At 37.0% G+C, this 14,804-nt stretch overlaps 1 protein-coding gene across 4 annotated transcripts in view; it reads right to left on the bottom strand.

Annotated features, from left to right (window-relative positions):
- The window catches only part of GLMN (glomulin, FKBP associated protein), a 59,910-nt gene that overhangs the window by 26,599 nt on the left and 18,507 nt on the right, over positions 1–14,804 (bottom strand). For 3 of the 4 annotated variants that reach the window (XM_055403555.2, XM_055403554.2, XM_088835496.1), the window contains exons 8-16: positions 11,772–11,959; positions 11,321–11,374; positions 9,694–9,724; positions 9,499–9,588; positions 7,332–7,373; positions 7,159–7,232; positions 5,863–5,947; positions 2,546–2,652; positions 1,750–1,813 (exon numbers count right to left, since the gene is read on the bottom strand). In XM_055403555.2, the coding sequence (XP_055259530.2) occupies positions 1,750–1,813; positions 2,546–2,652; positions 5,863–5,947; positions 7,159–7,232; positions 7,332–7,373; positions 9,499–9,588; positions 9,694–9,724; positions 11,321–11,374; positions 11,772–11,959 (735 nt within the window). The remainder of the gene's footprint in view (positions 1–1,749; positions 1,814–2,545; positions 2,653–5,862; positions 5,948–7,158; positions 7,233–7,331; positions 7,374–9,498; positions 9,589–9,693; positions 9,725–11,320; positions 11,375–11,771; positions 11,960–14,804) is intronic. The other variant, XM_055403556.2, reaches the window with a different exon arrangement.

Below are 14,804 nucleotides of genomic sequence, written 5' to 3' on the forward strand. Positions count from 1 at the left end.
ATGTATGGATGTGAGAGTTGGACTGTGAAGAAAGCTGATCGCCGAAGAATTGATGCTTTTGAACTGTGGTGCTAGAGAAGACTCTTGAGAGTCCCTTGCACTGCATGGAGATCCAACCAGTCCATTCTAATGGAGATCAATCCTGGGTGTTCATTGGAAGGACTGATGCTAAAACTGAAACTCCAATACTTTGGCCACCTCATGCGAAGAGTTGACTCACTGGAAAAGACTCTGATGCTGGGAGGGCTTGGGGGCAGGAGGAGAAGGGGACAACAGAGAATGAGATGGCTGGATGGCATCACTAACTCGACGGAGGTGAGTCCGAGTGAACTCCAGGAGTTGGTGATGGACAGGGAGGCCTGGCGTGCTGCGATTCATGGGGTCGCAAAGAGTCGGACACGACTGAGTGATTGAATTAACTAACTAACTAACTAACTAGGGATGGGTGTGGAATGATGACATCAGCATTAACTGGGAGGGGAAAAGAGAGCTTCTTGTGATGTTAGTAATGTTCTATATTTGATAAGGATTTGGATAACAGATCTAAGCATTTGTTAAAATTCAGTTAATGTATAATTAAAATTTGGGCATTATATTTTATGTGAACTTTAACTCAAAGAAAAACTATACACAAATATTTAACTCTTTAGAATGAAATATGTGCTGAAGTATTTATGGGAAAGTATGATGATGTTTGTAGTTTACCCTGAACTGCATCAAAAAATCAAGAGAGACTGAAGGATTGTTAGAGGCTAGAGAGATGTATAAATGAAAACAGCAGAGTAAAATGTTAACAGTAGAATCTCTGTAGTGCATAAAACAGTGATCACTGTGAAATTCTTTCAACCTGGCTTTACGTTTGAAAAAATGTTATGAAAAAGAAGCATCCTTGTTTAGAGTATCCACTAGCAGTGATAGCACATAACTATTTTTGGCTGAAGAGCAATGAATGGGAAGTCAAATCATTGAATCTAATAGATTCAGTCAAAAATCTACTGCTACTTTTTCCATAAATGTTTGATCCCAAATCATGATTTACTTAAAAAAAAAAAAACGGCTCTGGGATTCTTATATAAAACTCAGTTACTTTCATTTCATTACTAACCTTAATCATGCATGTAATTCAGGTAGTTACAGTTAATAAGATGACACATATACAGAAAGCAACTATTAGAATAGAGTTAAGTAGAAAGAGAAGATAAAAAACAAATATAATTTTACTGTATGACAAATCTCCCTCAAATAGTTTTCTACTTATTGAATACCTCTTATAGTGCACTATTTTTAAAAATTTCAACTTCCTACACATTATTCAAAAGGTGCTGTTAACAGATTTAGTGCTGAAAATGCTTCGTCAAGTCCGATGAGGGGGATATCAGATTATTTTATTTTATATAGCTCAGACACAAATCTTGAGCTATATAGGTGAAGGTTAATGAACAAGATAAGCAAACATATGTTGAGTTTCAAAAGGTTAGTTAATTTAGAAGCTGCACCTTACCTACCTAACAGAGCTAAGTGATGCTCACAACAAGAGCACAGAGGCACAAGAGGAAAAGGAAAGGGCAGTTGGATGTGGGATGGTAAGGACTCCTGGGAATTAACTTCAAGTTTAAAGAATAATTGTTGGCACTTATTGCAACTGCATAAAATATTACTCACTGGCTTAAGTAGGTATTGATAAGAAAATAACAAAACATTCCTTATGCATTTGAATAATACAGTTTCTTTTTCAAAAAATTCACTTACTTGATTGTCTTTTTCATTATCTTTGATAACCAAATACCTCAATAAATTCAACGAAGCCATTATCCTGTTAATTAAGAAAATATGATTTGTTACTTACAGTACAATTTTACATGATCAATAATTTCAGTGAATAAAGGTTAAGTTAAAACCTTGGGTATATTTCTACAATTGTGTTTGGGCATCCAAAACTTTTCCTTTAAAATATTTTATCACATATCTTCCTCCCTTAACATAATTTATTATTCTTGTTCTCCAAGTTCACAGAATTTAATTGTGAAAATTACTATTCTCGTTTTCCCCAATGGAGACCGCTGCTGCTAAGTCGCTTCAGTCGTGTCCAACTCTGTGCAACCCCATAGACGGCACCCCACCAGGCTCCTCTGTCCATAGGATTTTCCAGGCAAGAGTACTGGAGTGGGATGTCACTGCCTTTTCCACCAAGGGAGACTTGTTATCTTTAATGTTTAAGAGTACCATCTTTTGCTTCTCAAATTTTAAGATTCCTTTTATACACAACTATTTCTCAACATTCATTCTAGTAATACTAAAAGTAAAATTACACGTTGTATATGAAAAAAAAATGTATATCTTGGAAAACAAAACAATAAAATCCAAACATATAAGAGACTAAACAACAACAAAAATTACTTAAACATGTAAACATGAAATTTTATGAACTAACCATTAACTATAAAATCACAGGAAAATATGTTTTATTTCAGTTTAGGCTCCCAAAGCAGGGGTTTCACATTTTATTCTGAATTTACTATGTGAACCTTAGTAATGTTCACCTCACCTGTCTGAGTTTTGCAGTAGATCTGTTTCAGCACCCTCTGGGAGAAAGAGTACCAAATCCAGAAGGGAAATCAGTTGTGGTCCTGTAAACCATTTGTTATGTGTTTTCTGAGAAGCAAAAGAAAACATGAAAAAGGCTTTAAATAACAGGTTGATAAATACATGTATTTTCCTAGTACCTTGACACTACAAAAATAAGCCATTACATATTTTAAATATATATTTTTAACTTTGATTTCCATTCTCTCATTCACTATTTCCAGACACTTGGAACAAACCCTGCTAGTTTGAGAGCACTGGTATGCTCTTTCTCTGTTCTCTATATGGAATTACTGAGTATTTACAAACAGACTTCAGTTTCCATTAATATTTCACAAGTATGCAGCAAAACAAAAATAACTCATATTATTAGAATTAATACAATTTAAATCTATAGGTAACAAATTTCAAAATCAGATTTTAAAAGAGTAGAAATGGGGGGAAAATATACAAGCATACCTCATTTTACTGCACTTCACTTTACTGCAATTTTTTACATAGTGAAGGCTTATGGCAACTTTGTGTCAAGTAAGTCTATCAGCACCATGTTTCCAACAGTATTTATTCACTTCACATTTGTGTCACATTTTGATAATACTCCAAAATTTCAAACTTTCATTATTATGTATTTGTCAGGGTGATCTGTGATCAGTGATCTCTGATGTTATTAACTGTTTTGGGGCACCATGAACCAGGCTCATAGAAGACAGTGAACTTGAAAAGTGTGTGTGTTTTGACCGCTCCAATGTCTGGCCATTCCTGTCTCTCTCTCTCTCTCCTCTCCTTGGTCTTCCCTATTTCCTGAGACACAACAGTACCGAAATTAGGCCAATTAATAACCCTACAATGTATTCAAGTTAAAGGAAGAGTCATATAAGTCTCATTTTAAATCAAAAGCTAGAATTGATTAAGCTTAGTGAGGAAGCACGTCGAAGGCCAAGCTAGGCCTCTTGTGCCAAAAACAGTTAGCCAAGTTAGCCTAAATGCAAAGGAAAAGTTCTTGAAGGAAATTTAAGAGCTACTCCACTGAACACACAAATGATAAGAAAGTGAAACAGCCTTATTGCTGATATGGAGACAGTTTTAGTGGTCTGGATAGAAGATCAAACCAACCACAACATTCTCTTAAGCCAAAATGTAATCTAGAGCAAGGTCCTAACTCGTCCATTTTATGAAGGCTACAAGGTGAGAAAGTTCAGAAGGAAAGTTTGAAGCTAGTAGACACTGGGTCATAAGGTTGAAGGAAAGCAGCCAATTCCAAACCTAACAGTGCAAGGTGAAGCAGCGAGTGCAGATGCAGAAGCTGCAGTAAGTGATTCAGAAAATCTAGGAAGGTAATGTTGGGCTTCCTTTGTGGCTCAGATAGTAAAAAACCTGTCTGCAATGCAGGAGACCTGGGTTCGATCCTTGGGTTGGGAAGATCCCCTAAAGGAAGGCATAGCAACCCATTCCAGTATTCTTGCCTGGAGAATCCCCATGGACAGAGGAGTCTGGCGGGCTACTGTCCGTAGGATTGCAAACAGTTGAACACAACTCAGTGACTATGCACAGCACAGGAAGGTAATTAATGAACATAGCTACACTAACCAAAAGATTTTCAATGTAGATGAAAACAGACTTATACTGCAGCAAGATGCCACCTAGGCTTTCACAGCTAGAGGAGAAAATGCCTGGCTTCAAAGTTTTGAAGGACAGACCGACTCTCAAGAGTTAATACAGTTGGTGGCTTGAGGTTGAAACTAATGCTTAATTTTTACTGTTCCAAAAGTCATAGGGCCTGTAAGAATCATACCAAATCTACTCTGCCTAAGCTGTATAAATGGAACAATAAAACCTTGACAGCATATTTGTTTATAACATGTTTTACTGAACATTTTAACCCTACTCTTGAGATCTACTCCTCAGAAGAAAGATTATTTTCAAAATATTACTACTGCTCACTGACAATGTACTTTGTCACTTAAAAGATCTAATGGAAATGTAAAATGAGATTAATGTCTTCATGCCTGCTAACACAATATCCATTCTGCAGCCCATGGAAAAAGGAGTAATTTCAACTTTAAAGTCTTACTCTTTAAGAAATACATTTCATAAAGCTATTGCTTCAGAGACAGTGATTCTTCTGATGTATCTGGGCAGAACAAACTGAAAACCTTCTGGAATCATTCATGATTCATGAGAAAAGGTCAAAATATCAACATTCACAGGAATTTGGAAGAAATTGATTCCAACTCTCACAGATGACTTGGAAGAGTTGAAGACTTCAGTGGAGGGACTTCCCTGGTGGTCCAGTGGTTAAGAATCCACCTTCCAATGCAGAGGACAGAGGTTCAATCCCTCGTCAGAGAACTAAGATACCACATGCAACAGGGCAACTAAGCCCACATGCCACAATCAGAGAAAACCCACATTCTGCAACAAAGACCCAGCACAGCCAAAATTTTTTTAAAAAAAGGAAGTAACAATAAATGTAGTGGAAACAGCAAGAGAACTAAAATTAGAAGTGGAGCCTGAAGATGTAAATGAACTGCTGCAATTTCAATGATAAAATCTGAACAGAAGAGGAGCTGTTTCTCCTAGGTTGGCAAAGAAAATTGTGTCTTGAGACGGAATAGACTCCTGATGAAGATGCTATTCAGACTGCTGAAATGACAACAAAGGATTTAGAATATTACATAAACTTAGTTGATAAAGCAGTGGCAGAGTTTGAGAGGACTGACTTCAATAATCAAAGAACTTCTATTATGGGTAAAATGCTGTGAGACAGCTTTGCATGCTGCAGAGAAATCATTTGTGAAAGAAACAGTAAATGGATCTGGCAAACCTTACTGCTGTCTTACTGTAAGAAATAGCCACAGCATCTTGATCAGTAGCCATCAACATCGACCTTCCACTAGGAAAAAGATGACAGCTCCCTGAAGGTTCAGGTGATGGTTAACCATTTTTAAGAAATACAGTATTCTAAAATTAATATATGTACATTGTTTTTTTTGAAACATAATGCTACTGCACTTAACAGATTAAAATGTAGTCTAATTAACTTTGATATGCACTGGAAAACCAAAATTTTGTGTGACTTGAATTTACTGAGATTTCTGCTTTATCATGGTGATCTGGAGCCAGACCCACATTATCTCTGAGGTGTGCCTGTACCCTAATATTAGAGATAGAAAAGGTCCAAAGAGCAAGATTCCACATTAATGTATTCCACAAATGAATAAATAAGTCCTACAAAATAAAAGAATAAATTGATAATTGACATCTTAGTTATGCTCTTACCTTTAATGACATGTCAATTTGATTTTTGATATTTTGAATAATAAAGGCCTCCACACCTGAGTGATTACTTGTATTCAGTAAGCACCTTTAAAGCAAAATCAAAATAAATTTGAAATTATCCTGGACTGCATTATAATTAAATGATGATGAAAGTTTTACAAATTCAAATGGGCCATGTGTTATCTGCAGAAATAGGGAAAAAACAGTGCAGACAACAACAAAGTTACCTGTTATGGCTACTGCACTCCCTAACTGGCAGATTATATTTTAACTGGGTTTTCCAAAAAGAAATTTCTATTAAACCAAATTTGAATCATTTTATGCATATAGTTGCAATGATCTAACATGGCAAGAACAGTCACTAGTATAATAGCTTAAAAACTCCCCAAATTATTTCCTGTTTGACTAGTCTGGTTAGATTAACTTAATTGCAAAGAAAGGAAACAATCTGATCAACCTAAGAAGAGGGAGTTTTCTGGGTAGGAATACAGGTAGATCAGAACAGGAAAGTTGGTATAAAACCTAAGCATCAAATGGAGATTTCATAAACCTACTCTGATTCTTATCAAACAGAAATGAAGGAAAAAGGAATCAAGAGTGCCAGTACTGGGCAATCCCAAAGAACACTTCTTACTTAGCATGTTAACACTGCCCCAATTTGGTTTTAACTCATTTTTATTACCTAGGTATCAACAAACTAAGGTCTGCAGGCCAAATCCAGCCTACTGCCTGTTTTGTTTTATTAGAATACACTGACCCTTACTACAAACCCAAAGTTGAGCAGTTGTAAAAGAGGCTGTGTGGCCCATAAAGACTATATTTACCTATAGCCCTTAAGAAAATTTGCTGATCTTCAAATCAGAGCTGCTAGAATCTTTTACTCCTCAAACAGTACTATTAATAAGCTCCACTGTTAAAGTGAATAGGCTGTCAAAGGTTATAACTTCATTAACTTCAAGAGCCATTAATTTCAACTGTGAATAATGGATATTATTGACATATATAAAGTTCTAGCAGAACTCTTACCAATCTCAGTTTAATCTTTTCAGTCTATTTTTAGAGTATTTCAATTAATTGAACTGAAGTGTGTATATATGTTTATTTTTTATGTAATATTCACATAATATATGTTTATATATGTATCCATAATTTTTGATTAATTCATCTCTACCTATCACAGAGAAGAGAGTGGAATTACATGTAAAACATACCAAAATACAATAATCTTAAATAATTAATGGCATTAATTTGGTTTTCAATCAACCACACATTTCTCAATTAACCTTTGATACATACCTAAATAATGTATATTTGCCTTGTGGATCCAATTTGTCAATATACAGCTGAAGCACAGCTAAACCTTTTTTCCTCTAAAATGGAACAAATAATATTGTTACATGAACTAAGGATTAAATTATTAAAACTTTTCACTGCGATTCATTATTATTTAGTCCCAGATATTTACATACCAATGTTTCAATGGGGCAGAGGGTCATTATTTTGACTAAGCCCTAGAAATAAAAAAACAAATTTATTTCAGATATTAGATTATATTGAGGATTTCCCTGACTACAAAGAAACAACTATATTATTAATGTATACTAAAAATTCAGAGAAATGAGGATGGGAGATTTAAAGCTGAATTAATTTCTGCTTTAAGCCTTTCCTCCTACTGTTATGCCTACAGAAAGCTAAGTACAATCCATTTTGTAACTGATATTAAGTGGGTGTTACCAAGTTAGAAACACATAGTAATTTTCAATTATGTCTAGGGTGGCAAAAGAAATAAAATCAAACATGTCGAAATATAATACATTAATTTAAAATAATCAGACATATTATATACTAACAGAAGCCAGAAAAACATTTGCTTTATAGACTTTGCCAAAGCCTCTGACTGTGTGGATCACAACAAACTGGAAAATTCTTAAAGAGATGGGAATACCAAACAACTTGACCTGCCTCCTGAGAAATCTGTATGCAGATCAAGAAGCAACGGTTAGAACTGGACATGAAACAACAGATTGGTTCCAAATCGGGAAAGAAGTACGTCAAGGCTATATACTGTCACCCTGCTTATTTAATTCAAATGCAAAGTACATCATGTGAAATGCCAGACTGGATGAAGCACAAGCTGGAATCAAGACTGCTGGGAGAAATATCAATAAGCTCAGATGCACAGATGACACCACCCTTATGGCAGAAAGTGAAGAAGAACTAAAGAGCCTCCTGATGAAAATAAAAGAGGAGAGTGAAAAAGTTGGCTTAAAACTCAATATTCTGAAAACTAAAATCATGGCATCCAGTCCTATCACTTCATGGCAAATAGACGGGGAAACAATGGAAACAGTGATAGACTATTTTCTTTTTTGGCTCCAAAATCACTGCAGATGCTGACTGCAGCCATGAAATTAAAAGATGCTTGCTCCCTGGAAGAAAACCTACGACCAACCTAGACAACATATTAAAAAGTAGAGACTTACTTTACCAGCAATGGTCTGTCTAGTCGAAGCTATGGTTTTTCCAGTAGTCATGTATGGATGTAAGAAGTGGACTATAAAGAAAGCTAAGTGCTAAAGAACTGATGCTTTTGAAATGCAGTGTTGGAGAAGACTCTTGAGAGTTCCCTGGACTGCAAGGAGATCTAACCAGTCCATCCTAAAGGAAATCAGCCCTGCGTGTTCATTGAAAGGACTGATGCTGAAGCTCAAACTCCCATACTTTGGCCACCTGATGCAAAGAACCGACTCACTGGAAAAGACCCTGATGCTGGGAAAGATCAAAGGCAGGAGGAGAAGAGGACGACAGAGGATGAGATGGTTGGATGGGATCACTGACGCAATGGTCATGAGTTTGAGTAGGTTCTAGGATTTGGCGATGTACAGGGAAGCCTGGTGTGCTGCAGTCTATGGGGTTGCAAAGAGTCGGATATGACTGAACAACCGAACTGAAACTGATTTTTCTATTTAAATAGTGAAAAGACAATTTTCTACATTGACATCTAAGACCTGTTTGGCTATAATAATAAATAACTAATAAACAGGGGCAAAACAAATCAGAGGAGAGAAAAACAAAACGTTTTTGTAGTAATGAATTATATGTCTTGGGAGTCCTGAGGACCTGAGTTATGATAAAAGTAAAGGAGCTTTATTTCGCAAGGTTCCTACAGAACCAAAGTGTTAAAGAAGTAAGTTGTATTTCCCACTGGATGCTATACTGTCAAATATAGTAGACACTAGCCACATATCAGCTACTATATTTGACAGTATTGCATCCAGCCCAGGGACGGGGGAGCCTGGTGGGCTGCCGTCTATGGGGTCACACAGAGTCGGACACGACTAAAGTGACTTAGCAGCAGCCACATATAGCTAGTTAAGGTTAAATTAAATTTAGAATTCAGTTCTTTATGTCACACCAGCCACGTTTCAAGTGTTCAATATGGCTAGTGGCTTTCAAACTGTACAGCACAGATAACAGGATACTTTTACCATCACAGCAAGTTCTACTGGACAGCAAGGTTCCAGAGTTTTCAAAGGATACGGAGAAAAAAGCAGGAAAGGAATCTGAGAAGAACTTTACTTAAGTTTAGAATAGAAAAGTGGCAGTTTTCAAGATTAGAATACATAGTTTACTTACCTGAGGTACAGTAAGAAAACTCTTGATTTCTAAGTACTGGTGAAGCAGACTGTTGTCCTCTATTCTCAATAAACCATTCTCCAACAGATCCTACAGATTAAAATATATGCAGAGATACAAATATGGTAATATCAACAGCTGTATTTGTTAACATGACTGTGTATTTAAATTATAATGGTTGCAAACAAATCTTACCAATCCTTTGGAGAAAACAGACTCCTCTGTTCTGGAAGAGAGTATTAAAATTTATCAACATGGTTTTCTAAATTGCTTTAGAATTATCCTTCATTTTAGGAAAAATAAAGCAAAAATTGAATTTTAAATACTTTAAAAAAGCATCTTAAGGAGAAATTCTGTTGAAGAACTTAGTCAAAATTCTTAATCCACCTTTGATCTGTCTTTTGATTTGGCTACTGATATCCAAATTTACCATAATCAGTCCACTCAGGGCTTATTTCCTGGTGTCAGATCAGTAGAATTTCAACACCAAGTGCTAAGAAATAAACTATGCCTGATATAATGCCATGTATTCTAATTGATTAATTGGTTAACTCTCTTAAATTCTTTATATATATATATAAAGTAATGCTTTCCATTTATTTATTTTTAAAGGTTTAGTGGCTCAGAGGGTAATGCATCTGCCTGCAGTGCGGGAGACCTGGGTTTGATCCCTGGGTCAGGAAGATCCCCTGGAGAAGGAAATGGCAACCCACTCCAGTACTCTTGCCAGGAAAATCCCTGGTAGACTACAGTCCATGGGATCGCAAAGAGTCGGACACGACTGAGCGACTTCATTTCATTTTTCATTTTCATTTACAATAATTGTTAATATTTAAGATCCGTGGCAAAAACTATGATCTTAGGCTCCAGGTTCTTGTTCTAACCATAAAAGGAATTAAAAGTGTTCCATTTTTTGCCCCAGTGATTAAACAGCTTGGAAATTTTGAGACTATAGAACTGAATATTAAAATCAATACACATTCTCATTTTATGTATATAATATAAACTATGTAAAATCATTAACACATACACAAAATAGTAAATTTACAGAGTTAGTAACTACTTGTGCCAAGAGACCCTTGGAAATCCCTGCCGTGTAGGCCGAGGCTTTGGACATTTGCCATGTAACAAATCTTCCTTCACCTGGGAAGAGATGGGATTAATAAACTGTCACTAGTATTCCTAGAGGATAGCATTGAAAGGTCCTGACTGATCTCAAGAGAGAAATTTCAACGTTAGAGAAAAAAAAACAAAGCATAGAGTTGTGCAAGATTCTTAAATATCTATCTGGGAAAACTGCATACCTGTTACTTGGTAATTTTTTTTAAAAGAGAAAGTTTTTCTTCTCATTGGTGCCTCAAATGAGAAAAGTTATTGAATGATATTGCTGTCAATAATCTAAGCTATAAAAGGCAGAGTCAAGACTTCCTTTCTTTTGATGCAGTTCACAGACTGTATCCATGAAGCAAAACCATGGATGAATTTCTTTCTTGACCACCTCTCCTTAGATTGGAAAAGGCTGCAGTGGGATAGAGGTATTTTAATTTACCAACTTCTGAAATAAGCAAAGAAACCCTAGAAGCAGATTACTGGAAATTTCCTTAAAAGACAATATTTTAATATTATCTTTAGTTTAAAATAAGAAATTTTGTTGTAAACATCCCTTTGGTTCATTTCTGTCTCTTCAGAATACTTGCTTCACTATTTTATAAAATAATTAATTAACTAGGGTCTGGCAAAGACAAAGTAGTTTCCCTTGATCTTGACAAGGGCTATTTTAACACTATTATTTAATTCTGAGATGCCACTTAAATAATCTTACCTTTGTAAAAGGACTTCAATGTGCCCCATATTAAATTGCAAAAGATATGATGGGCTAAAATAGAAAAAATGTATATATAAACACACACACATACACTTTTAGAAGTGCATATCCTCTCAGGATTACATTAATAATCCAGTTAAAAGATGATGGCAATTTAGACCACCCTATTGGCAACTGGCCCAACAGCTTCAAAACCAAGCTCAGTTTAACACTTTCTGACTCTTGTCTCAATTATTCCTTATGTCTGTTTCAACGCCTCCCCGCCAACCCTTTTCACTACTGATGATTACTGGCTTTAGAAAGATTATAGGCAGTAATACTTAGAATAAAAATAGGTTTTGTTTAAACTTCACTGAAAATGTACTAATACATTAATAAATATATGTTGGACATTAGATAAATGAGTTTGATGCTATTCCTTTTAGAATACATAAATACTAACTCCTACCTTAAGACCATTGGAAGCTGATCAATACTGATGCCCTGTACAAATACTAGATATGCCAGGGAAGCCATAGAGTCTGATAACTGTTTGTCTTCTTCTTCCTCAAATTCAAGATAATCCCAAGTCTTCTTTTTCCTTCCATGATTAAAAATCATTTTGGGAAAAGGGTATCCAATTGCTGACAAAAATCCCTGTGAAATGGATAAAAAAGGAAGCTACAGCAGACACTCTACTGTGCCCCCTCCCACCCCATATTCACGTCCTATATAATCCCCTCCTCTTGAGCGTGGGTAGGACCTGTGAGACTTGTTTATACCCAGCGGACTATGGCAAGATGCCACCCCACGATAAGATTGTGTTCTACAGCAAAAGTGAAGCGATTTTTGCAGATGTAATTAGAGCCCCAAATCAGCTAATGTGAGTTAAGAAGGGAGACTATCCTCTGTGGGCCTGACTTAAGAGGAAGAATGTTTTTAAAGAGGATCCAGGCCCTCTTTAAGAGTCAGAAACTCACCTCTGCTGGCTTTAAAGAACTAAGCTGCCAAGTTATGAGTGGGCCTATTTAGAGGGCTATCTGGCAGGGAACTACAGGCAGCTTCTAGAAACTGAAAGAGGTCCCTAGCCAGCAAGAAAATGGAGTGTGTGTGTGCTCAGTGGCTCAGTCATGTCCGACTCTGTGATCCCATAAACCATGTGGCCCACCAGGCTCCTCTGCCCTTGGAATTTTTTAGGCAAGAAAACTGGAGTAGGTTGCCAAATGGAGACCTCAATCCTGTAGCTTCAAGAAGATGAATTTCTGCCAACAATCTAAAGGAAGTGAATAGGAAGATGAAACAGTTCTGGAGATAGGTAGTGGTGATGGTTACACAACAATGTGAATGTACTTAATGCCACTGAACTATACAGTTAATGGTTAAAATGGTAAATTTTATGAATGTGTGTATTACACAGTTATGTCCAACTCTTAGTGACACCATGGACTGTAGCCCACCAGGATCCTCTGTCCATGGAATTCTCCAGGCAAGAATACTAGAGCAGGTAGCCATTCCCTTCACCAGGGGAATCTTTCTGACCCAAGGATTGAACCCTGGTCTCCTCCATTGCAGGCAAATTCTTTACCATCTTAGCCATCAGGGGATATTTTATCATAATTAAAAAAATGCTTCAGAGATACCTGAGAACCTAAACATGTGAGACATACAAGTATCATGAAATGCCAGTAGACTAATCAAATGAAGAATACTCTAGTAACAATGCTCCACCGACCAGTCTGCTGGATATGGACTGGCCAGTAGGCTCTTGTGTTATAAGAGAAAGAGAAGCATCCCCACATGTGTTAACTGACCACAGTTTCATGTTTGTTTTAAGAAGGGAAGGAAAGAGAAAAAGAGAGACTTAAGAAACACAAGATTGCTCCTGCGCCTTTTATTCTATATTTAGTGTGCTAGAAAGCATCTGATCTTCCGTATCCAATTAAATTAACCTGAGTTTTGGCTCTACCACTTATTAGTTGTGAGATACTGGGTTAGTTCCTAACCTGTTCAAAGCCTTCAGTTCAGTTCAGTTTAGTCGCTCAGTCGTGTCTGACTCTCTGCGACCCCATGAATCACAGCACGCCAGGCTTCCCTGGCCATCACCAACTCCCGGAGCTCACTCAAACTCATGTCCATCGAGTTGGTGATGCCATCCATCCATCTCATTTGCTGTCGTCCCCGTCTCCTCCCGCCCCCAATACCTCCCAGCATCAGAGTCTTTTCCAGTGAGTCAACTTGTCGCATGATGTGGCCAAAGCCTTAGTTTCCTTATAAAGAAAATGACATAATAATGTCAATATTTATTGAGAAAGTTCCACCAAAAATGTTCAAGAAAGTTAAAGGCCACAAGAAACTACTAAATAGAAGTCAGAAGGGTATGACAAAAACAGCTAAATCAGAATGAACACTGATGTTCCACATAATCACTAATTTATTCAATAAATACTTGAGTGCCAGGCACTGGGCCTGATATTGTAGAGAATCAGAAAGCCAAATAAGACTTTTCCAGCCTTCAGGCAGTTAAAATCTGCCTATCCCAGATGGCTCCATTAGTCATTTCAAAACATAAAAATGAACCATGGAAACTCATCCTCAGTCACAAGAGACTGCTATTCAGCTACCAGATGCTAAATACATATTGATTTTCGAAGCTACACATTCTTGTTATAGTTATAAAACAAAAATTGACTATATTCAGATTCCAAATGTCCTCTTAATAATGAAGTTTCATTTCTTTACCCAGCCAATACAAGATGTTGTTGTTTTTCTCCCCACAGAGTAAGGTTAGCCTTTTAAAAAATCGTTACATGTAACCAGATTCTACAGTGCTGCTGTAGATATTCAGGGTTCACCTGTGTCCCAGTTAGAGTCTTCACTGATCCAGGTATCACTCCGCTGACTTGCTCAGACCCAACATACCTGACCCTCTACAATTTCTCACAGCAGCCTTTGCCCTCTCGTGAAATGTTCCTATGCTGCAGCCCTTGGGGCATTCAAGCAGTACTCTACCAAAACAACTTGTGCCAGAGGGATGCCTGAGATGTGCCACATTTACCTATCCTTCACCAGCACCTTCTCACTTCATTTCGTGCCCCAATTTCATCTCTGTTTCTTAACTGTTTTGTGCTTCTTCACTGCTGGCTCTACTTATAATGCTCCTTCCACTGAGATCTTAGAACCTCTTCCTAACACCCAACCTCTTCATAGGATATTTGTTGTATCTCAGTGCTCTAATTAAACCTGACTGGTTTCTGGTGGGAGCTGCGCATACTCTCACATGTCTTACATCACACAGAGTAAAGCAGCAGCAGGAAGGGGTGGTATGGGTAGAAGCTTAGTATTATCTTAGTTCTTCCTGCACTTTCAGGCAAAAGCACATTTCCTTCCTGAAGCAGATGTCACACTGCCCTTTATCTGTCCTCATCTCTGTCACATGCTGACTTTCTGGTCATTTCCCCATGTTCACTGAAGGCTGGTATCTGCTCACATGCCTTTCTCTATC

This window comes from Moschus berezovskii, chromosome 4, assembly GCF_049115385.1.
Source record: "Moschus berezovskii isolate FMDL1 chromosome 4, NW_MosBer_1.0, whole genome shotgun sequence".
Lineage (NCBI taxonomy): Eukaryota > Metazoa > Chordata > Mammalia > Artiodactyla > Moschidae > Moschus > Moschus berezovskii.